At 37.4% G+C, this 25011-nt stretch overlaps 1 protein-coding gene and 1 long non-coding RNA gene across 7 annotated transcripts in view; one reads left to right on the top strand and one right to left on the bottom strand.

Annotated features, from left to right (window-relative positions):
- The window catches only part of DMXL1 (Dmx like 1), a 131846-nt gene extending 112339 nt beyond the window's left edge, over window positions 1–19507 (bottom strand). For all 6 annotated transcript variants that reach the window (XM_058539116.1, XM_058539078.1, XM_058539068.1 and 3 more), the window contains exons 1-2: window positions 19106–19507; window positions 2641–2766 (exon numbers count right to left, since the gene is read on the bottom strand). In XM_058539116.1, coding sequence (XP_058395099.1) covers window positions 2641–2766; window positions 19106–19192 — 213 coding nt within the window. In that variant the 5' untranslated portion in view covers window positions 19193–19507. The remainder of the gene's footprint in view (window positions 1–2640; window positions 2767–19105) is intronic.
- A 422-nt stretch (window positions 19508–19929) lies between these two features.
- The window catches only part of LOC131404427 (uncharacterized), a 36278-nt gene continuing 31196 nt past the window's right edge, over window positions 19930–25011 (top strand). The window contains exon 1 of the long non-coding RNA XR_009219794.1: window positions 19930–20102. This is a non-coding gene — a long non-coding RNA (uncharacterized LOC131404427). The remainder of the gene's footprint in view (window positions 20103–25011) is intronic.

Genomic DNA, 25011 nt, shown 5'->3' with positions numbered 1-25011 from the left:
TCATTCAGCTATATTTGAGAATGTCAGTTTTGGAGACTACCATATCTGGGTCAAAATTCCAGTACTGTCACTTACTAACTGTAAGTAGGAAGTTAACCTCTTTGAATCTTAGTTTCTCTATCTATACTTATATGTATAATACTGTCTTCCTAATAGAATTATTTTGAGGACTGAAATAACATTTGTAACACATCTACTATATAATCATCTATAAGATGCATAGTAAATGTTAATTTCCTTCCTCACAGAAGAAAATGTATTGATGTATTCTTTGTCAAGTACAGAATTTGACATGACTTAAAAAATGAGTTTTTCGGTTATCTGTTCTCAAAGTTCACAATTCCGTCAGTGTATATTTAACTTTTTAAAAATAAAACTTAGATGGGGCCGGCCCGGTGGCGCAAGCGGTTAAGTGCGCGCGCTCCGCTGCGGCGGCCCGGGGTTCGCTGGTTCGGATCCCGGGCGCGCACCGAAGTACTGTTTGGTAAGCCATGCTGTGGCGGCGTCCCATATAAAGTGGAGGAAGATAGGCACCGATGTTAGCCCAGGGCCGTCTTCCTCAGCAAAAAAAGAGGAGGATTGGCGGATGTTAGCTCAGGGCTGATCTCCTCACAAAAAAAAAAAAAAAAAAAAAAAAATAAAACTTAGATCTATTCCTTTGTGAACTCTCTAAGGAGTATATTTTCTCAATATTCTATTTAATCTGAGTATCTTTAAAATTAACCCTTTAAATCAATGGAGCATAACCCTTCCTGGCTCTGTTTTACAAGGTAGCTACTACTATAGCTTAAGTGAGTCACAAATGAAGAACATTAAAATATTAGAAATCAGACAGAATGAATGAATCAGGGATAAAAATAAGAACATATAATCTACTAAAGAGGGGGTAAGGAATGAGGATGTAACATACACATGACAAAAAAAACTTCTAATGGATATTTTTAAGTGTTCTGAGGAGTTCTTAGGATGTAGAAATCATCTCCACTGAGTTGGTCTGGGAGGGAATGTTTAGTTTGGGCCTTTAAGTGTGGGTAGGATTTCAAAGGGCAGTGAATATTCAATTTTAGAAACAGAGCATGGTTATGAACACAAGTGTAAGGATTAAAAGAGGCACTGCCTGTTTGGAGGTGACTGACCACTAGTCCAGCTAGAAGAAAGGATCCCTTATAACAGAATAATAGACATGAGGCCAAAAGGGCAGGTCTGAGCCAGGTTATACAACGCCTCGTACCAAGGTGAATAATTTGAACTTTTCCAAGGTAATGGGAAGCTAAGAATGGTTTTAAGCAAATGAATAACAAGATAAATGCAGATGAATTTTCCCAGAAAAAATAATCTGACAGTACTACAAAGAAAAAACAGTAATAACAAAATACTGACACCTATGGTATCAAGCAGCATTTCCTTATTAAAAGCAAGAAGAAGTCCCCAGCTACCAGAACCTACAAATTTTATTCCTGATACCTTAAGGAATCATTTGATTATACTGATATCTGTGAAACAATAGAAAGTCTCAAGGATTTTTAGCATTCCATAATAAAAATCATTTTTGCAGTACAGTGAGAATGAAAGGTGTGAATGCAAGAAAGACTGATGAAAGAAAATTATAACTATATTAAAGGAAAGGGACACTGGAGTAACAAAAAAACCCAGGAGTCCAACAAACAGGTAAAGATTGTGAGAGTCGAAATTCCTTTTACCATGAATATCTTGTTTAACTAGGTCCCAAGAAGTAACTTTTCAGACTGGCAGGTTTATTAGAAATGATTAGATTAAAAAAAAAAAAAAAAAGTTGGGTCCATTTTGATTTCTCACGCAAAGCGTTCTGGTGGAATCATATCGTCAAGCAACATATTTAACTACTTAGCAAAAAAAAATTAAGTAAATTTGCAAAGTTCAGCCCAGTCTAGCTACAACTATACCTAGGCCTGGCCACCTATGCCTATGTAGTGCTACGTTAAGCTATATACTATGCTGCCTACTAGCTATGACTCTCCCAATTCTGGTACTATATAGAACTGTATTTAACCTGATATAGAATCATATGCCTTGTTTCTTTTGTTGTTGTTGCTGTTTTACTTTCAAGGTTACTTTTTACTTTTCAGATGCAAACAGAAGTCCAGATAAAATTTTTCATTTTTCTTATAGACTTGGAATAAATTAATTAAAAAATTACAGACTGTAGAAAAGTTCATCTTCATTTTAGTACAAAATGTATCCAAAAGTTACAAGGAGATAAATACCTGTTTACAGACAAAGAATGATTTTAACAAATGATTTCTCTTCAGTAGTTTACTTGTAAATAGATGTAAGATTTATTGTCATTCCTTTACCTCAATCCAATTAGTTTTTAAATAAGTAAGCTTTAGACCTGTTCTACAGGTAATAAGTATTATGGTTCTTTGTCAAGTCTTAGAGAAGATTATGCTATATTTCAAAATTATATAAGAATAGAATTCCTGATAGATATCTAAGATACATCTGAGACAGTCAGGAATTTTGTTTTCTACAGCGCATCTTAGAGAGCCAAAGAAATTTGTAGCTGCATTGTCCTTGAAACAAAGTAAGTCTCTAACTCAGAGACTGTCCTGACAAAAACCATATTCAAAGCAAATCTCATATTGCCACAAGATTACAAACCTTGCCTTGTTGCATTGAACAGTCTACACATCCTACTTGAATATTTCCATGTTTAGCTCCTGGGATTATCTGTAATCTTTCAAAATCACTTCCCAGTATAACAATGTCACATCCAGATGCATAAGCCTAAAAAAAAAAGAACAAAATAAAATAAAAATGATAAAATTGTCAAGAAAATATTTATCATGTAGAATACTGACATTAAATATTATGCTTTGACAGACTAATTTTAAATATTCTTTTTTAAAGAAATCTATATTATTTGAGAATATTTCCCTTACCTCCCATATACAATCCCATCAGCAAATCTGGTCAGTTCTAGTTGCAAAATATATACCAACTCTGTTCACTTCTTCCATCTCCACTGAATGTTACTGCCTTGTCTAAGCTACCATCATCTCTCTCTTGCATTATTGTTAATAGCCTGACTGCTTCCATTCTTGCTTCCAATTTCTTTCCACACAAAAACAAGAGTAATATATTTTTTTTGTGTGTGAGGAAGATCAGCCCTGTGCTAACATCTGCCAATCCTCCTCTTTTTCTGCTGAGGAAGACTGGCCCTGGGCTAACATCCGTGCCCATCCTTCTCCACTTTATATGGGACACCGCCACAGCATGGCTTGCCAAGCAGTGCGTTGGTGCGTGCCCGGGATCCAAACTGGTGAACCCCCGGCCGCCGCAGCAGAGCGCGCGCACCCAACGGCTTGCATCACCAGGCTGGCCCCCCCAAATTATTTTATTTACAATAAAAATATTACCAAGGTAATATTTTTAAAATGTTTATTACACCAAGTAATTTTCCCTGCTTGGAATAAAATCTCAACTTCTTACCATGGTCAATGTCCTAAATGATTGTCCTAATTCTACAAACCCATCTCAAGCTACTCTTTCCTTCCCTCAGTTGGCTCCTGTCCCTATACTGCCCTTCCTTCTGTTCCTTGGTTATATCAATCCTTTTCCACCTCAAGGTGGTTTATCTACCTTTCATCTGCCTGGCTTAGTCTAGCTAGCTTCTTTTCAACATTCAGGTCTCAGTTCCCAACCCTTCTGTTTCCCTTTCACTACTTTCCATCACATTACTCTTTATTTTTCTTCATGGCATATTATCACGATTTGTAAATATCTTGCTTATTATCCATTTCCATTATTAGAAGTTAAATTCCAAGACAAAAAGGTAGGGTTCACGTTTACCTTGTTCTCTGCTCTAGCTCCCAATTCTAACTGAAACGCCTGCTTTATAAATACCTATGGAATAAACGAAGTGATTTATTTCACAAAAACCACCACCATAATCAAATAAAAGGGTATATAGTTCAATGCTTGCGTGTTGGCAAGCACTTTATTGCTCTAATTTTACAATTAGCAGAACTCTTCCAACTAGAATTCTTTTTGTGTCTTTTTCCCTATCTTCTTAGATCACAGGAATTTCTTCCATTATAAAGCACATGGCTGTCCTCCTAGAATTCACGTATATAAGCCAGCATGCAATATAACAATGACAATAAAACATCTATCACAAACTGTTTTCCATCCTGTTAAGTGCTTAAAGTTTTAGTAATTCTTTACTTTCTCATCACTTCTGTACATACACATATACCTTACCTAATGTAAAAAATACTATACTTAATTTATACTTTATGACCTTAATTCCTACAAAAGCCAAAATGGTTCTCTACAAACTACCAAAAAATATTAGAAAAGGGATTTGATAGAACATACAAGTAAATCTGCTCAGATTACAGACAAGAAAATGAGGCCTAAATAGGCTGACATAACTTCTTAGTGGCAGAGGGGGCTTGAGAACCCTGATCTCTTGATTCTTGATCTACTGCTATTTCCAGGGCACCACCAGGACTTCCCTAGTTAAGCATGCTTGCCTGGAATTTCCCTAAAAGAAATTAGGGATAATCAAGTCTGGTTCCACTAGTGTCACATAGTGGAAAAACTGGCTCGGTAAACAAACAAAAAAATCTCATGATGGTCTGCTCACCCATTATAAATATCCACAATAGGATCATAAGGCTTGTCATAAGACTATTAGCAAGAAGAAATTCCCAAAACTAATTTAAGAAAAATTTTCATTCATAATACTTTAAATATCTTAATATTTTAGAAACTAATTTTCTCCTCAATATTAAATTTTGATAAAATACTGTCATTGTTTTCCAAAATATTGTGTTAAATTTTGGATATTTGCAATTTAGATTTCTTTCTCACTAGACAAATTGTTTTCCGTTTCTATTAACTGGAATATAAATATTTTTTAAAAACCCACATCTTCCTAAATTTGCCTTCCTTTTGTTATATCTGAAATTATCTACCTACTTTCAGATACTATGTTGCAACTATTTTTGTCAATCATGACTCTAAATTTTCTTGAATTTAGTCTACATCAATCCTGAAGCAACTCACAAAATTACTGTTTAATACAGTAAGTATCAAAAATTTGCAGAGTTGAGAAACGCAATGTTATCCCAGAAATAAACACCTGGACCTATAGAGAGGAAGAGGACAACTTATAATACAACTAACCCTTGATCAGGGGTCAGCCCCATGGCTTAGCGGTTAAGTGCGCGCGCTCCACTACTGGCAGCCCAGGTTTGGATCCCGGGTGCACACCAACGCACTGCTTGTCCGGCCATGCTGAGGTGGCGTCCCACATACAGCAACTAAGAAGGATGTGCAACTATGACATACAGCTGTCTACTGGGGCTTTGGGGAGAAAAACGGAAAAAAAGGAGGAGGATTGGTAATAGATGTTAGCTCAGGGCCGGTCTTCCTCAGCAAAGAGAGGAGGAGGATTGGCATGGATGTTAGCTCAGGGCTGATCTTCCTCACACAAAAAAATAAATAAATAAATAAACTAAAAAACCCTTGATCATTCAAAGACTTAGCCAGCTCTGGATTACCCTTGTTCTTTTGCTATTGCTGTATTATACTACCACTGCCTGTCATTTGACTTTTCCTTAATGACAGTACTAGAAGATGCAAAGCTGTCTCTCTGTAGTTTGCGTAAACTTTATATCAAATGAAAATTACTGAATCTTCATCTGGAATATCTCTCATTCAGTCCTCACTTTCTTCTCTCAGAGTTATAACTAATGGATGGCAATAAACTAGATGGAAAAAACAAAGGATATAACCAACTGCACTCCACAGTTCACGAGTTGACTATTATGACTGGGGCTTCTAATAAATATCTTCTGCTTTTCCTGACTACAGAATTTAAATTTTTACAGTTTATTTGATTGTATAATTAAACGTAAGATGCATTAAAGACCCAAATCATATCTGCATTTTGTTTCATTTCCTAATCATTTTCAAGATTTTGTAAATGTTTCTTAAAAACCCTGCTGTGCATAGAATACTGGTTGAATAAGCTACGGTACATACCCACAACGGAGTATTGTACAGCTGTAAAAAGAATGAAGAAGACATCTATGAACTGACATGGAGTGATTTCTAGGCAGTATTATTAAATGAAAAAAAAGCAAAGTATAAAAGGGCATATATGGAGGCCGGCCCCGTGGCTTAGCGGTTAAGTGCACGTGCCCCGCTACTGGCGGCCTGGGTTCGGATCCTGGGCGCGCACCGATGCACCGCTGCTCCGGCCATGCTGAGGCCACGTCCCACATACAGTAACTAGAAAGATGTGCAACTATGACATACAACTATCTACTGGGGCTTTGGGGAAAAAAAAAAGGAGGAGGATTGGCAATAGATGTTAGCTCAGAGCCGGTCTTCCTCAGCAAAAAGGAGGATTAGCACGGATGTTAGCTCAGGGCTGATCTTCCTCACAAAAAAAAAAAAAAAAGGGCATATATGGTATGTTATTTTTTTGTGTAAGAAACAAGGAAAATAAGAAAACATACACATATCTGCTTATTACAAAAAGAAACACAGGAAGGATAAAACTAGGGAACAATAAAGTTAGTTACCTACAAAGAGGGGGAGAATGGAATCGAAGGGATACAGGAAAGAATGGCACTTCTGAGTACAACTTTTTATATAGTTATGATTTTTGAAAACATGTTAATATCATACATATTCAAAATTAAATTAAATCAATCAGAATGGGGGGGAAGTGAAACAAAGGAACTAAATGTATTTCAAATGAATAATATATTCACACTGAAAGAAAGAAGTCAGGAAGGAACTATGTAACTTACAACCACAGAATTAGACTGTATATTTTCAGTCTTGAGCAGTGAGAAGGAAAAAACTCCTCCTCCTGTATTTTTGCTTTACTCTTACACTACTACCACATTCAAATCATTTTTGACAACAGATGTGTGGGGGTTTTAACTACACCAAGCAATTCTGTGACACCAACAGGATGTCCTAACAATTTAACTACCTGGAGGTAGTGTCAGATTCCACAGGTTAAGGGTTCAGTCTTAACTGAGACTGCCCTCCACTTCAGATGCTAATCACAAGTAGTAGGTCTGGAGATTACCCACAACTTCTGTCCAACTTGGCCACCAATCAGAGGTTCTCATGACCTCCTCCCCCTTGGATTTGATTATTTGCTAAAACAGCTCACAGAACTCAGGAAAACACTAACGTTTACCAGTTTATTAAAGGATATGATAAAGGATACAGGTGAACAGCTAGATGAAGAGATACATAGGGCAAGGTCTGCGAGGGTCCCGAGTGCAGGAGCTTTTGTCCCTGTGGAGTTGGGGTGTGTCAATTATTAACTTCATTTGCAACCCCTCTCCCATCTCTGGAAAAATGGGGGAGTGGGGCTGAAAACCCCAAGCTTCTAATCACAGCTTGGTCTTTCTGGTGACCAGCCACCTTCCAGGAGCCATCCAGAAGCTCACCCAGAGTTGCCTCATTAGAACAAAAGACGCTCCTCCTGCTCTTATCACTTAGGAATTTACAAGGGTTTCAGGAGCTCTGAGTTAGGACTCAGGGTCAAAGACCAAATATTAGCATAAGAGATGCTCCTAATGCTGTTATCACTTAGGAATTTACAAGGGTTTCAGGAGCTCTGTGCCAGAAACTAAAGGCAGAGACGAACACATATACTTTCTATTATAGGCATAGACAGAGTGGGGAGAAGAAGTGCAAACAAATCCTGAACTCTTTTTGCAGGTTTTTTTTTTTTATTGTAGTGGCATGGATAATGCAATTCTGAAACTATTTTAGATGTATTATAGGATTGAGCAAATGAGCAAAGGTTCTCACTGTGTAAAAAAGAACGACGATAAGAAATGGGAGAAGATATAACAGTCAGGTAAAGTTGGACTGGAATTGGATATATTGGTATAAAATCATGCTTTCCACAACATATATATTTTCACATGCACATGTAAATATATGTTTGTATATGTATGTGTGTACATACGTGTATGCTATATGCATACACGTATATATTGCTAGTTCTGTCCAATGAAAGGGCCAAGAAGCAAAGACATTCTAGTAGCAACAAAGTCACCTAGCACCTTGATCTTGGTCTCTAGTATCATTCCCTACTAAAAGAAACCAGGGTTCCTCCAAGAAATGGCTAATTACAGGGCTGGGCCAGGGCAGCCACCCAGAACCCAGAGCCTAGAACATTTTGTTACGCCAAAACGAAAGAAGGTGCTTTCAAAAAAAGAGGACCGAGAAAGAATCATCTTCAGTGGATGCTCAATCCAAGGGAAATTTTTTATGAGGATCAGGATATTTGCAGGGTCTTAAAGTGTCTCTCACACACCACTTATTAATTGCAAAGGAAAAAAAAAAGCAAATCAGTTATACAGTGGAGAAATTGGGCAACACCTTGATGGGTCATCAAAATTAATGTCATTAATGATAGACATCATGGGCCTCCAAATGTAATTCCCAGAGAAGGACACAACATCATCTATGCAGAATTTTAGTCGAGAATGCATAATGTCGATCTAATCAAGCGGATCATCAGACAAATGCAAAATGAGAAAAGGTTTGTTTTTTAAAAGGGGGGGGAGATATTATATTCTTCAAATCTCAATGTCAAAATGAATAAACAAAAAGGAAAAGAAAATCGATGCTAAAGAAACATAACTAAATGTAATACCTGCCCATGGACTGAACCCTGTACTGAAAGGGGCAAAAATGCTATAGAGAACATTGTTATATTAACTAATAAAAGTGGAACATGAATAATACATTAGATAAAAGTAGTATATCAATGTAAATTTATGAAGTTGATAACTGCAGTGTGATTACATAAGAGAATATTCCTATTATCATGAAATACAAACAAAAGTATTCAAGGGTAAAGAGTCATGACGTATGTAACTTCAAATGATACAGAAAAAAAATTATGTAGGCACATACACATACAATGTGCACAAATAATACAGAAAATGGGGGTAAATTATTATCAACAGCCAAATCTAGGTAAAGAGAACATGGGTGTTCCTTGTACTATTTTATTTTATAACTTTTTCTAGGTATAACATTATTCCTTGTTATTTTCCATGTGTAATGAAAACATTTAAAACCTAAATAATTATTTCCAAAAAGTTAAAACAAAAAAATACTGTCAATTTTGTGCTTTCTTCTGTCTTTCACTCACTATAGTCTTCTGAGCCTATTTTTTCTGTTTGCTACAGGGCCAATGCTAAGTGCTTTTCACTGGTATCCCATTTAATCCTCACAACAAATCCTGTGAGGTATTTACTATAATCATCCCATTTTACCAATAAGGAAACTCAAACTTGAGTTTGAGTAATTGGCTCAAGTCTCAGAGCTAACATGAGGCACAACTGAAAATAAAACCAAGTTATAACTAATGGGAAAAAACACGTTCTTACTCCCTCTACTCTGCTGCCATAAATTGCCTTATAAACAAACATCAGTGTGAATTTAATAATTTTCCTCTAATTTCTCTGCATAATTAAAAATGCCTTATTTGGATGTGATGCAACAAGAACTCCCATAACTGCTGATAGGAATGTAAAATAAAATGGTACAACTACTTTGGAAAGCTAAACACATGCGTACTCAATGATCTAGCAATTCTATTGCAAAGTTTATATCCAATAGAAATGTTTCCATATGTACACCAAGAGACATGTACAAAAACATTCACAGCTATCATAAAAGTTCCGAAGTAGAACCAACCCAAATATCTATCAATGATGGAATGTATAAATAAACTGTAGTATAATCATACAATAGAACACTATATAAAGCAATGATTCTCAAACTTTCTGGTCTCAGGAATCCTTTGCACACTTAAGAAAAGTATTGAGGATAACCACCCTCCCTTCCCCCTCTCCAAGAGCTTTAGTTTGTATGGGTTATCACTATCAATATTTACTCTTTTAGAAATTAAGACTGAGAAAACATAATACACTGACTGAATCAATAATCAAAACCTCCCAATAAACAAAAGCCCAGAAATTCACCAGTGAATTCCACCAAACATTTAAAGAAGAATTAACGCCAATCCTTCTCAAACTCTTCCAAAAAACTGAAGAAGATGGAACACTTCCAAACTCATTTTACAAGGCGAGTATTACCCTGATACCAAAGCTAGACAAAGACACTACAAGAAAAGAAAATTACAGGCCAATATCCCTGATGAACATAGATGCAAAAATTTTCAACAAAATACCAGCAAGCCAATTTCAACAGCACATTAAAAAGACCATATACCACAGTTTAGTGAGATTTATTCCTGGGATGCAATGACGGTTCAATAAAGGCCATATATGACAAGCCCACAGCTAACATCATACTCAATCATGAAAAGCTGAAAGCTTTCCTCTAAGATTAGTAACAAGACAAGGATGCCCATTCTCACCACTTCTATCCAACTCCAACATAATACTAGAAGTTCTAGCCAGAGCAATTAGGTAAGAAAAAGAAATAGAAGGCATCCAAATCAGAAAGGAAAACATAAAATTGTCTGTTTGCAGATGACGAGATATTATATAAGGAAAATCCTAATGACGCCACCAAAAAACTAATAAATGAATTCAGCAAAGTTGCAGGATACAAAATCAACATACAAAAATCAGTTGTATTGCTATATACTAACGATGAACTACTCGAAAAAGAAATTAAGAAAACAATCCAATTTACAATACCATCAAAAAGAATAAAATACTTAAGAATAAATTTAACCAAGGTGAAAGATCTCCTACACTGAAAACTATAAGACACTGACTAAAGAAACTGAAGATGACACAAATAAATGGAAAGATATCCTTTGTTCTTGGATTGGGGGAATTAACATCGTTAAAATGTCCATAATACCCAAAGCGAACTATAGATTCAATGCAATCTCTATCAAAATTCCAATGGTATTTTTTTAGAGAAATAAATAAAAAATCCTAAAATTCATATAGAACCATAAGAGATCCCAAATAGCCAAGCCATCCTGAGCAAGAAGAACTAAGCTGGAGCCAACACACTTCCTGATTTCAAACTATATTACAAGGCTATAGTAATCAAACAACAGTACGATATTGGCATAAAAACATAGACCAATGGAACAGAATCACAAGCCCAAACATAAACCTACGCATATACGGTCAACTAGTCTTCAACAAAAGCATCAAGATTTTTCCACGATGGAGAAAGGATAGTCACTTTAATAAATGGTGTTGGGAAAACTGGAAATCCACAAGGAAAAGAATGAAATTGGACCCTTATCTTACATCATATACAAAAACCAACTCAAAATGGATTAAAGATTTGAACAAAAGACCTGAAGGCATAAAACTCCTAGTAGAAAACATAGGGGAAGCTCCTTGACATTGGTCATACTGATGATTTTTTGGATATGACACCAAAAGCACAAGCAACAAAAGCAATAATAAACAAATGGGATTACACCCAACTAAAAAGCTTCTGCACAGAAAAAGAAACCCTCAACAAAATGAAACAGCAACCTACAGAATGGGAGAAAATATTTGCAAACCATATCTGATAAGGAGTTAATATCCAAAAGATATAATGAACTCATACAACTCAACAGCAAAAAACCAATCAATCCAAATAAAATATGGACAGAAAACTTGAACAGACATTTTTCCAAAGAAGATATACAAACGGCCAATAGGTACATGAAAAGATGTTAACATCACTATTCATCAGGGAAATGCAAATCAAAACCACAATGAGATATCACCTCATACCTGTTAGAATGGCTAGCATCAAAAAGAAAAGAGATAAGTATTGGTGAAGACATGGAGAAAAGGGAACCCTTGTGCGCTCCTGGTGGGAATGTAAATTGGTATAGCCACTACGGAAAACAGTATGGAGGTTCCTCAAAAAATTAAAAATAGAACTACCATATGATCCAGCAATTCCACTTCCAGGTATACATCCAAAGATGATGAAATCACTATGTCAAAGAGATATCTGCACTCCCATATTCATTGCAGCATTATTCACAATAGCCAAGACATGGAAACAACCTAAGTGTCCATCAATGGATGAACAGAGAAAGAAAATGTGATAGATATATATACATACATATAATGGAATATTATTCAGCCATAAAAAAGAAGTAAATCCTGCCCTTTGTGACAATGTTGAGGGCATTATGCTATGTGAAATAATTCAGACAGAGAAAGACAAATACCGTATGTATGTATTCCACTTATATGTGGAATCTAAAAACATCGGAAATAAAATGATGGTTGCTGGGGGATGGAGGAAATGGGAGATGTTGGTCAAAGGGTACAAAGTTTCAGTTATAAGATGAATAGGTTCTGGGGATCTAATGTACAGCATGGCTACTATAGTTAACAATATAGTATTCTATACTTGAAAGTTGCTATGAGAGTAAACCCTGAATGTTCTCACCATAACAATAAGAACAAAATGGTAATTATGCAAGGTAAAGGATGTGTTAACTAATCTTATTGTGGTAAACATTTCATAATACATATATGTATCAAATCATTACATTGTACACCTTAAACTTACACAATGATATATATCAATTATTATCTCAATAAAGCTGGAAAAAAAAGAGATGAATCTGTACAGATCATCTAAACGGGGTATGATCCAAAAATCACTTGAAATAAAAAACTCTTCTTATGGACATTTCTAATAGATTATTAAAATTAATTCATTCTCTAGAGTTTATACAACATGATGAGTAATAAGCATGGAAACACACCAAAAACAAAACAAAAAACAAGGAAAACAGCCTTTAATTTAAAATGAGCTATTCATGATTTTAAAATAATCCATCTGCCACTAAATTCTTAAATAAAAATAACCCATCTACCCATTTTTAAATAAAAACTAAAGATGTAATACAATATATATAATATTTCCAAACCAAAATCTAAAACTAGTTTTATAGATTTTTCTAGACTAAATTATTCTCAAAAACTCATTTCAACCCACCAGCTGGGAGAAAATATTTGCAAATCATATATCCAACAAGGGGTTAATCTCCATAATATATAAAGAACTCACACATCTGAACAACAAAAAAACAACCCAATCAAAAAATGGGCAGAGGAAATGAACAGACACTTCTCCAAAGATACACAGATGGCCAATAGGCATATGAAAAGATGTTCAACATTACTAATCATCAGGGAAACGCAAATCAAAACTACACTAAGATATCACCTTACACCCGTTAGAATGGCTACAATCACCAAGACAAAAAACAACACATGTTGGAGGGATTGTGGAGAAATGGGAACCCTCATTCACTGCTGGTGGGAGTGCAAACTGGTGCAGCCTCTATGGAAAACAGTATGGAGATTCCTCAAAAAATTAAAAATAGAAATACCCTATGACCCAGCTATCCCACTACTGGGAATCTATCCAACAAACCTGAAATCAACAGTCCAAAGAGGCCTATGCACCCCTATGTTCATTGCAGCATTATTCACTATAGCCAAGAAGTGGAAGCAACCCAAGTGTCCCTGGTCTGATGATTGGATAAAGAAGATGTGGTATATATATATATACAACGGAATACTACTCAGCCATAAAAAAAGACAAAATCATCCCATTTGCAACAACATGGATGGACATGGAGGGTATTATGTTAAGTGAAATAAGCCAGAGAGAAAAACACAAACACCACATGATTTCACTCATATGTGGAATATACACCAACACACGGACAGAGAGAACTGTATGGTGGTTACCAGGGACAAGAGGGTTAGGGGGTGGGCACAAGGGGTGAAGGGAGGCATTTATATGGTGACTGACAAAAAATAATGTACAACTAAAATTTCACAATGTTATAAACTATTAAGACATCAATAAAAAAAAAACAAAAAACTCATTTCAAGGTGCCTGACTATATTGTGGAAGTTTATCAAAACAATAAGAACAGCACTGGTTTATCAAATAAAGTGTCATGCTACTTGCCCTTCAAAATTAATATGCATATATTACAAATTGGTACATTAGCTGCTTCTGTCAAAAGATCTGTAATCAGAACAATCTATTACTAACCAATGAAAATTAAATTGACATATGAAAATCCTTTTATTAGGCACATGTAATACTAGCTTTACTAACTTTGAGACTAAACAAGATGCAAAACAACTGAGTTCATATGTGTGTTATCAAGCATATAACCAAAACATGATTTTCAACTTTAAATTTTGGCAGAGAACTTTCTCAAATATTCTAAATTTCAAAAATTATCCAAGGCTGTAACATTCAGTACTCTAATTTGGAAATCCTGTGATTTTTGTAAAACACTTAGATTTTCTGTTTTCACTGTTTTGTTTTAACCAACCAACCAAAATACCCCAAAGAATTTCTTCCTGGTATATTCCTGGTCAAATGACTTACATTTGACATGTTGTAATTAACATTATTCTTGTTTTTAAAAACATAATGTTAAGAATTACTATTACTTCAATAATCTTAAAGGTACTTTAACACTATTTAAAACATAATATTTTAAAATAGGCCATATTTTTAAAAAGAAGTCCAATTTAGTACTCGTAATGGCAGAGCACCACAAAAATCTTTCTCTTTCTCCAGATGTGAACAGTATCAAACTTTCCCCTCCTGTATTCTCTCCACCCACAAAGACTCACATGCCCCCTCCAAAAAATGAACCTTTCCATCCTCCGACCTATAAAGGCTTCCCTAGAGTGAATAAAACAAAAAGTTAAACTAAAGGATGCTTACTGTCACGGTAAGTTGAGGAAGGAGAATACTAATTCAGCCTCTGTTTCTCTACCAACACTCAGATAACTGCAGTCGGTCTTCTGACTCCTATTCTGGGTCCCCTTGGCTGGCAACACTGGGTTGTCTAACAAAAAAGGGAGCCTGGAGCTAACATGTTTGTTTTCCCTCCTATAGCAAAGGTGTTTAAATTTCACACTAGAGACAGGAAGTCCTAAATACTGACAATCTGTCACTCTCTTGGAAATTACCTCCCTTTCCATTTCATTCAAAACATAGTCACAACACTAAGTATGGATAAAGTAAAAATGAGAAGGAAAAAAAAAACCTATTGCATACTAAAACATATATTATGTCATCATAGTATGCACAGAAATATTAGAAAATCTAGATTCTAATTAACTGTGCCTCTTTTTAACTTATTATTGTCTTTTATGTTTTTAGAATATTTTTTATTCTAAAAACATAAGTTGTCAGCAGATCAGGACCAGGTTGCTCACAAACTTTCATTCTAAAAATGGTAGAAAATTAAGAAGGGAAAAGGAGTGAGGGAAACATTCATGTAAATAAAGAAAAAATAAAGAATTTCTGCTTAGGGTACCTGAAATCTCTCCTAGTTGCTCACCTGATATTGACGGTAAAATGCATAACAACCGATTTCAAAAAATTTAAAGAAACTTCAATAGAAATATTTTATTTGGACTCAAATCTAAATTATTAAAGCTATTTTCTTTTATTTATTTTTTTTGCTGAGGAAGATTGACCCTGAGCTAACATCTGTTGCCAATCTTCCTCTTTTTGCCTGAGGAATATTCGCCCTGAGCTAACATCTGTGCCAATCTTCCTCTATTTTGTATGTGGGTTGCCGCCACAGCATGGCCGATGACAAGTGGTGCAGGCCCACGCCCAGGAATCAAACCTGGGCTGCTGAAGCAGAGCGGGCCGAACTTAACCACTAGGCCACGGGGCCAGCCCTAAAGATATTATAAAACACAACAATTTTTTATTGTATTGCAATAAAGCTTCTTTATCTATTATTCACCAATTCAACTGGTATTTATCAAGCACTTTCTATATGCCAGGCATTAGAATGAGTATAACCTTACTTTTACAACAGTTCACATTTTTGAGGGTTTTACACGTACTAGCAATGAACTTAGAACACAGCACTTTTTCATGTAACAACCCTATGAATAGGTACTACTTTTAGCCCAATACTACAGGTGAGAAAAAAGAAATTCAAAGAATGTAAACGAACTTGCCCATGGATGTACAACTAACTATAAGGGACGAGGCTGGAAATCAAATCCAGGTAATGACTTTACTATTAGATGTCACTAGTCCCTCAATCACTATTCCAGGTGCTCACAATGAAACTGTGGAAGACATACACAAGGCAAGACTGGTTAATGATATAATAAAAGTGCAAATATAGCACTTTGAAAGTGTAAGAGACGCGGTCACTGCCTACTAGAAACTTTCATACCAACAGTAAAGTTAAAATAGTTTGATGACAGTTTCAGTAGTAAAAAAGTATCTAATAATTAGATATACTAACTATATTAATAATCGCATATTTTAAAATCTAGAATCCATGAGAAGTGTCATTCAATTTCATTTCAATGTAAAACCTGTCAGACTTTATTCAGAAAACAGGATCTCATCTATTGTAATCTTTAGAAACAAGAACAGGTAAACTATCTGCAAACACGGAAAGGGAGGAATTACAAACACAGGACTGTCTTCGGAGAAGGCATAAAGTACTAGGAGGAATAAAAGAATTCTTCAGGGGGCCTGCAAGAAAAAGATCTCATGTTCCCACCTCAAGTAAAACTGGAATTTAGAGAGCTTTTTTCAGTCTGCACATACCATCTGTCATTAATGTTTGTTATCTTCACATCAAAGAAAAAGGAGTCAAGGTCCAAAGAGTTTAAAAACAAAATTCAAGGAGTAAACAATAAATAGATTCTGCTTTTTAATTTGAAAGAAAAAAGGGCAATTTCAAGACAGATAAATTTAAGATGTATATGGTGGCCAGGAAACTGATCCAAGAAACTTAGTTTATAACAGAACTATCAGGGCCGGCCCCGCGGCTTAGCAGTTAAGTGCTTGCGCTCTGCTACTGGGGGCCCGGGTTCGGATCCCGGGCGCGCATGGACGCACCGCTTCTCCAGCCACGCTGAGGCCGCGTCCCACATACTGCAACTAGAAGGATGTGCAACTATGACATACAACTATCTACTGGGGCTTTGGGGAAAAGAAAAGGAGGAGGATTGGCAATAGATGTTAGCTCAGAGCCGGTCTTCCTCAGCAAAAAGAGGAGGATTAGCACAGATGTTAGCTCAGGGCTGATCTTCCTCACACTCACACAAAAAAATAATAATAATAATAAAATAAAATAAAACTCATAGTATTATTAAAAAAAAAATAAAGAACTATCAACTTAATGTTAAAAGAGTCAGGGAAGAATTGGCTGTAAAGGAAAAAGATGACTTGAGCACCAAAATTCCAGAGGGCTGGGATCTCTTTACACTAGACAAAACAAAAAATTATTTTTACCTTCTTTACTGGAATGCTTCCTGAGATTTGGGAAAAATCTGCAGTAAGCTTGGTGGGAGACGATTAAAGCCTGGTCTATGGAAACGGACTTTAAAATTCAGCAGAACTGAGCAACAAGCTACGTGATGACGTAGGATGACCACATAATCTTTGGCATATTAACTCACTTCTCCTTTAAAATAACACAGAGGCATTCACCAAGATTTTATATACACTTACAGGGATCATCTACGTAAATAAATAGGCCAGCATATTGTATATGCTTTCAAGTTTACACCACTGCATATATCGATTCTGAATGCCTTCTTAGAAAAGGTTCTTAGAACTTACATTGGAAAAAGCACTCATATAACTTCAGGAGATGGCAGAGAATGCAATGTTATCATCCTATAATCTCCCTTAGCAAAACCTCCTTAGGATGCTGTTTATTTCCCCCCTCTAAATAGCAAGAGCAGAGAGCAACCTCCAACTACAGGGAGACAACAGTTGCTCACTGAGACTCAGAGTTCACTCTTCTGAGTATTCAGGCTAGGTTACCATTTCCAATTAGAATCTATAAAACTGCTAGTGTCAAGTGCAAGCTAAGGTGTGTATGGGTCACTCTACAGTGGAGGTACAGACTCTATCTGAAAGCAAAGTACTTGATCTAAAAGCACAATTCAGGCATTAAATGCCTACACCGTGTTAAATAATGACTATTATTTATCCCGACTGACAAAGACCACAAAATAAGTCCAAAGTAGACCAGAAGGAAACCTGGGGCATTGGTTAAGCTGTTTACTTTGTTTCAATTACTCAAGTAAAATTAAGTTTTACTTTTAGTCACAACTAAGAGATAGCCACAAAAGCTGTAGCAAAAATCATCGGCATTATAAACATGTTTAGATAAAGGGTATCATGTGCAATACTGACTTACAGTTTGAAATTACTATAAAAACTATAGTTAAGGCAGAAAATGCCATTATACTGGTAAGCAGCCAGAAGTGTGGGGCTCTCTTCCTTCCAATAGCTGGTGAAGACCAAAGAAAACTAACTTACTTTCAGTAAACCTTAACTTGGAATTACCACTACATAGCAAAGAGGAGTTTTACTGAAAAACAGTAAGGCAACTTTTAGTAATGAATGTGAGCAATCTAACATAAATAAAAGTTTCCCAGGACTACTAAACTGTTACATATGGAATTCAAAGGATGGCAGGAATGAATTATTTCTGAAAAATATGGTTTTTCTTTACAAAGTTATTCCTCAGTGAACGTGAATAAATGAAAAGCACTGTTTTCACTATATTTTTAATCAGCACTAGTTGATAGCAAACAATTAGCAATTGTTTAAGACACCCACTCTTTTTAACTCTAAAGATATTTGACCTTAACGTAGAATAAAAAATGAAACCAATCCCAAATATTTTCTAAACTTGACAATTTGAGCCTATGGAGTGCGGTAATAAAAAGCCCCCACACACATTACACGACAACGATTTTTGGATAAAAGACTTTGGCAAACCATCCCAGCCCAAGGACGTCAGACTAAAAACTTAAAAAATCCTCCAAAACATTCTAACTTCCGAGTTCAGGCTCCGTACAGTAAGCACCTCAATGATCGAAATGTTTTTGCCTCCTTCGCTCTCAAAGGCCAGATCTGCCCGGCCTAGGGGGTGGGGACCTCCGTGGGGGACCTGGGGACCCCCGGGGGGGCGACGAGGCGTTCTCGGCCTCTGCCCGTCATTCTGGGCCAAGCCGGGCTGACTCAGGGGCGCGGACCGGCCACGGGCGACGCAGGCGCCTCCCTCACTCACCGTGAAGCGCTGGTCGCCGACGCTGCCCACGGAGAAGCAGTGGTCGCCGGGGTTCACAGCCCCGGTCAGCACCTGGTGCAGGTTCATGTCGGCGCCTTAGTCCAGCAACAGCCGCCGCGTCCGGCTCATGCCCGGGGTCAGCGGCCGCTTCCCTCCTCCTTCCCTCAGGGGCGGCGGCCGCTCTTGGGTGGCGACGGCGGCAGCGACAGGAGCCAGAAGCCGGGGCCGCTCAACTGGGGCCCGCAGCTCATCCCGAGCCCTGGCAGGCGAGGCCCGGAGGGGGCGGGCCGGGGAGCAGGCGGAGCGCCGCGCTTGTCTGCGCACCTGTCACAGCCCCCGCGGGCCCAGGTGAAGCTCGGGGTCGACTCAGCGGTCGCGACCCCGGGCCGACTCACCAGCCAGGGGGCCGCGCCTTCCACACTTCCTCTAAGCTCTGGGTGGCTGGCTCTGACCGAGCCCAAGTGGCTCAGACAGCAGACGCTGGCCCTCCCCGCCTGACCTGGCCCTTCCCGGCTCCGGTGCCCGCCACCCCCACTGGCCTCGGCCTCTCACTAAGCGTCGCTAGGTCTCTTCGGCCGAAATATCGCGAGATTTCCCGCGGCGCAGAGGAGTACCGCGGTACAAGGATTCACTTTTTTACCACAGCACGTAAGTATACAGATGGGCAGTGGATGTGAAAACGCCTCTTCTAGTCAGATGTGGCCAATCCCGAGCTCCAGTCCACCTAGGGCTCCGCCCACTATTGAAGATAGACCAATCTCTTTGAGGTTTGTGAGCGACTCTTTCCGTTTGAGTGTTGAACGGAAGGAGCCTTGTAGAAACACGATGAGCTTAGACTGAGGTGAAGAGTTATCAGATTATGCTGTAGGTTAGAGCTTAGTCTGACTGTTGGGCCAGAAAACTTAAAAGGGAGTAGTGCATTATAAGTTGAGTTGCAGTGTCCTCGGTCCTGATAGAGACTACAAGTCCCGACAAGCACCGCTCCCCTAGGCGGCCCGTGAGTACTCCAGTGAATGTGACCCTGGAAGCTCTGTCCCGGCCTAATACGCCGGTCTTCGCGCGTTTCCAACTCGCTAAACAGGGTAATTCTGAAAGGTTTAAACACTTGACAAGTACTAAAATGAAATGTTTTCACTCAAGTGTACCCTAATAGACGTTTTGAAGTAGTGCTGATAATAATACTGCGCTAGGCCTGCGCTGAGCGTTTGTTTTGGAAAAATCTAAGAATTCCAAAATGATTAGTGCTACAGTTATAACTGTGAGATTCAACCCTCCTTGTATTTTGACACAAATTTTGTATTATTATTGATAAACATCTGTTTACATGTCTCCTCCCATATACTGTAAGCCTCTTAGGGACAGACTCCTGTTTGTCTCAGTATCCCAAGTGTGTAGCACAGTGCCACGTCCGATTTAGGTATTCAGTCAATGTTAAATGAATGAATGTAAATAGGAACTCCTACCTGAAAAGAGTAGTTTTTAAAAAATTATTAAATTGATTTTTATATACTTTTGATGTGGTAAAAAACCTTCACACTAATACTTGGTGGGGGGAGTACTAGTAATTTTATTTCCTTTGCTTTCCCCAAGTTTTTTGCAATGTACATTTACTTTGTTTTGCAGTAAAAAGTTACCTAAAAAACAAGTTGAGGAGCCATCTCCCTTTTTTTAATTTGAACAATCTAAACGAATTCCTTTATCCTTGTATCTTCATAAAAATGAAGGACTTAAAACTTAATTTGTCTTTTTAAAAAAATCTATTTTAGAGCTAGCCGTGATGGACTAGGGGTTAAGTTCTGCGGGCTCCCCTTGGGTGGCTTGGCCAGTTCCCTGGTGCAAAAACACACCACTTTTCTGTCAGTAGCCATTCTGTGGCAGCTGCTCACATAGAAGATCCAGAGGAACTTACAACTATACACAACTATGTACTGGATTTTTGGAGGGGGAAAGGAAGAAAAAAGGAGGAAGGTTGGTAACAGATGTTAGCTTAAGGTGAATCTTCCCCTGCAAAAAAAACCCCACAGAAAACTATTTTATTGAGGGCTAAAATACTCAGAGTTTAATTTGTATTTTAATTACTAATTCAAATTTTATTTAAAGTGGCTTTAAGTTAATTTTATATTTTAGACACTAAATCAAGATTTTTCTATGTCCCACATAAATTTTGTGTCTGGCCCAAAGTTTAACATGTTTACTCATTCTGTTCTGCTCAGTTTTTGGTTTTGAAGGGCATGCAGTATAACAGAATAAAAGAAACTAAGTGACCTAGTAGTTAAGAAATCTGAGATCTACTCCTGACCTCACGTTAGCTGTGTGACCTTAGAAAAGTCTTGTTAACTTTAATACTCATTTTCCTTACCTGTAAAATTAGCAGGTTTAGTTTGATTATCAACAACATTTTGCTTGGCATTTTCATTCCTGCAACTCTGTATATCTGTTAGTTTTTATTAAGTTCCTTCAGGCTCGAGATTCACTACCTGAGTTTGAATCCTGGCCTAACTACTCACTTAGACAAGTTACTTAATCTCTCAGTGCTTTATTTTCCTTATCTATAAAGTAGGGATAGTGGTAGACTTTCTTCATATAGATATCATGAGGATTAAATAAGAACAGTGTTTGGCACATATTCATAATGTAATAGATGTTAGACATTATTATCATTATTATTAGTAAACCTAACCTTTTGACATCTACTCATTCTTTCTAAGGTTTTCCAAATAGTGTCAAACCTCAGTCTAAGTCAAACTTTCCAGGGATGTTTGAGACTGCCACAAATTTTCTGAGCTCATCCCAGTCTATATCCAAAACTATGGAACTACCATAGCTAATGAAAAACAAGGGCACTCTTTTGCCTCTTATTCATCAGAAATACTTCTACTACTTTATTAAGTTGCCCATTAAACAAACTATCTTTGATATATAGAAGATGAAATGTTTCAAATCAAACAACTAAATGCTTGTAATTTATCTATTTCTTCCACTGCAACTCTGGCTTGCTGTCTGGTTTTATACAGCCCTTGAACTAACAATGGTTTTCACATTTTTAAATGATTGAAAAAATCAATAGAAGAAGAATATTTCATAATATGTGAAAATTATATGAAATTCATATATCCATAAATAAAATTTTATTGGAACACAGCCATGCATAGTCATTTAGGTATTGTCTATGGCTGCTTTCACATTCCAACTGCAGATTTGAGTAGTTTCAGCAAAGACCGTATAGCCTTCAAAGCCAAAAATATTTACTATTTGGCCCTTTAGAGAAAACGCTTATTGACCCCTGAGGTACAGGAAGGATCCTCTACTGCTCTATGATCTATGAAATTGTTTTTTGGTATGCAGAATTGTTATTGTACTGCTGACAACTCAGCTTAATTAGCAAAACATTTAATGTTAATGATTACACAAGCATCTTTAAATACATCTTTTGTATCCCTTAAATATCCCCAATATTTATCATAGTACAAAGTAGATACTCACTAATAGTTGAATGCAAGGATAAATAGACAGGACTTGACTTACTTGACTTTACATGTATGTAAAAGGTTCCCTGAAAGAACTATCCCAGAGAGGTGGCCGTAGACAATCCCTTTGCTTCCAAGCTGCTGCTCTTCATAGATCACCCACTAATGTCACTCACCTCCCCTTAACAAGGCTTTATCCAATCCTAAATCCAGTCCTGACTTCTTATGCAACTTGAGCTTAACTCTGCCCTTGTGGCAAAATTAGTAAGGTAAGGAAATGGAGGAGATGAAGGTAAATTATACATGGCTGCCTTTCATCCTCCCCTCCTTGACCCCTTCTGCCCAGAGGCCACAAATCCACCTCCTAACACAAAAAGTCCAAGAGAGTTCTTGAAACTAATTATTTGCTGAATTGTAGCTGAATTTTATCATTCTGTCTTTTGAATGCTCAAAGGCTGTGTGTTTTTGGGGTTTTTCCCTTTAGTTTCTTTCATTCTTTTTTTTCTTTAGTTTTTTCTTTAGTGTTATTTCTAAGAAATGAAAGAGGAAGGATAGCTCTAAAAAGGGAAGTCTTTTGTTTTCAATAAAATTGTGTATATTTTGCATTATTACTAGCAGCAAAATCTCTTAGAAAACCCAAGTGCTGTGGTTTCTGGAATTGGCAGGCCAAAGAGAAGTTAGGCTCTCTTTAGTTCTAGTCTTAAAGGGAAAGGGGGACTTTTATCAGACTCAATGGGTGGTGACAGTGTAAAGAGAAGCAAACAGTTTAAACTCTGAGATCTTTGGGAAAAAAAAAAAAAGGAGCAAATAGGAAGCCAGCTCAGACTGAGAAGTAGTCATGCCTCTTCCCCACTCTCTGATTTCCTGAAATCATTGTTATTACCCTCCTCCCTGCTACCCTCATCCTACCCTTGTCAATATAAATCTCTATCCTCCTGGGGCCTGTGCCACCAGGGAGCCACCAATAGAGGCTTCAGTCCCCACTGCCAACACCCAATAGATGAGGGAGCTTAGAAGTAAAGGGAGTCCCCAACCCCATAACTAAGGCTGAATCAGGAGGACTGTGTTGTGGAATTTCACATAAGCATTCTGAACTCATTATCTGATAAAAATAATATGAGGGTCTCTGTGCAACTAAGACATTGACTGCCCCAGAAACCTGCCTGTATTACCAATAGCAACCTTGCTATAGCAAAATCCATTGGGAATATTATAGGTGAAATAGATACTTGAGCAATGATATAGCACCCTAGCCATCATTTATAATATTGTTACAGTAACCACGGGCCCATTTAGAGCCAGTTCAAACAGACCCCATCTCTTATCAACAAAATGATTAAGAATTGTCTTTCAGAAAATCTGCAAAGTCACGTAGCCATAGCATGTGCAAAAGAAGAAATCTGGACCTGAAATGACCACAGAACCAAAGATCCTCCTCCTCCCCACAGAATCAAAGGACCGGGGCACGACTGGAACTTAAGAGTTGGACTCTGATAAGAGGCGAGGGGTCCTTCATTCAGGAAGATCCAGTGTTAAAATTCCTTCCCCACCCTATCATAAATATTTAGAACCCTATCATAAAAGTTTAGAACCTCATCGTAAAAGTTTAGAACCCTCTCATAAATGTTTAGAACCTTTCCATAAATGTTTGAAGCTCACTGATCAAAACCTGTCCCACCAGTGTTTCCACGTGCCAGCCTCTTCTCCCTAACCTCTTAAATTTTGCCCTAAATCCTGAATTGGGGAGACAGATCTGAGGGCACATGCCCCCTATCTCCCTACAGATTAGTCTCACAGAATAAAGCTGATTTCTCCCCCAAAAGCTGATGCTGTAATTAATTGTTTTTTAATGTACATTGGGCAAGAGAACCCTAATTTTGTGCAGTAACATTACTATAGAAAAATTAATTCCAATAGCTCTAACATTTGGAGATTGCCATTAAATACTCTTTGCTCACACTCATTTGCTCAGCTGGAGGGTTCTCCACCCATAAGTATTTAAAGGGCAGTTATTTATAAAAACTACTGTTTATTATACACCCATTCTATACTGTAATAGGTATTTTGTTTAAATCTCAACAACCGTATAAGGGTAATATTTTTGTTCTACAAATGAAGAAACCTAAACTCAAAGACTGAATAACTTGTCCGAGGTCACATTAAATTTGGGTTGTATCACCACCCAAAGATTTGAACTCAGATCTCTTGGGCTGCAAAGGCCCTTGTGTGTTCTCCAAAGACCCCTGAATCCCCAGGTGAATACAGTCAGAGACTACCACTTACCCCCTAGCTGACAAGGTGAGAAGAGACAGGGGAAGTGAGTTAACTTCTTTAAGTTGGGTCTTCGGTGATTCTCTGGTAGAAAGAGCCATCTTCCCAAAACAGTTTTCTCCTCCCTTTCCTCAAGATGGAAGGAAAGCTCACCTCCTTATCTTGACC

The sequence above is a fragment of the Diceros bicornis genome, chromosome 1, assembly GCF_020826845.1.
Source record: "Diceros bicornis minor isolate mBicDic1 chromosome 1, mDicBic1.mat.cur, whole genome shotgun sequence".
In the NCBI taxonomy this organism is placed as follows: Eukaryota; Metazoa; Chordata; class Mammalia; order Perissodactyla; family Rhinocerotidae; genus Diceros; species Diceros bicornis.
The sequence above is the reverse complement of the archived record's forward strand: the minus strand, read 5'-3'. Positions and strand labels throughout refer to the sequence as shown.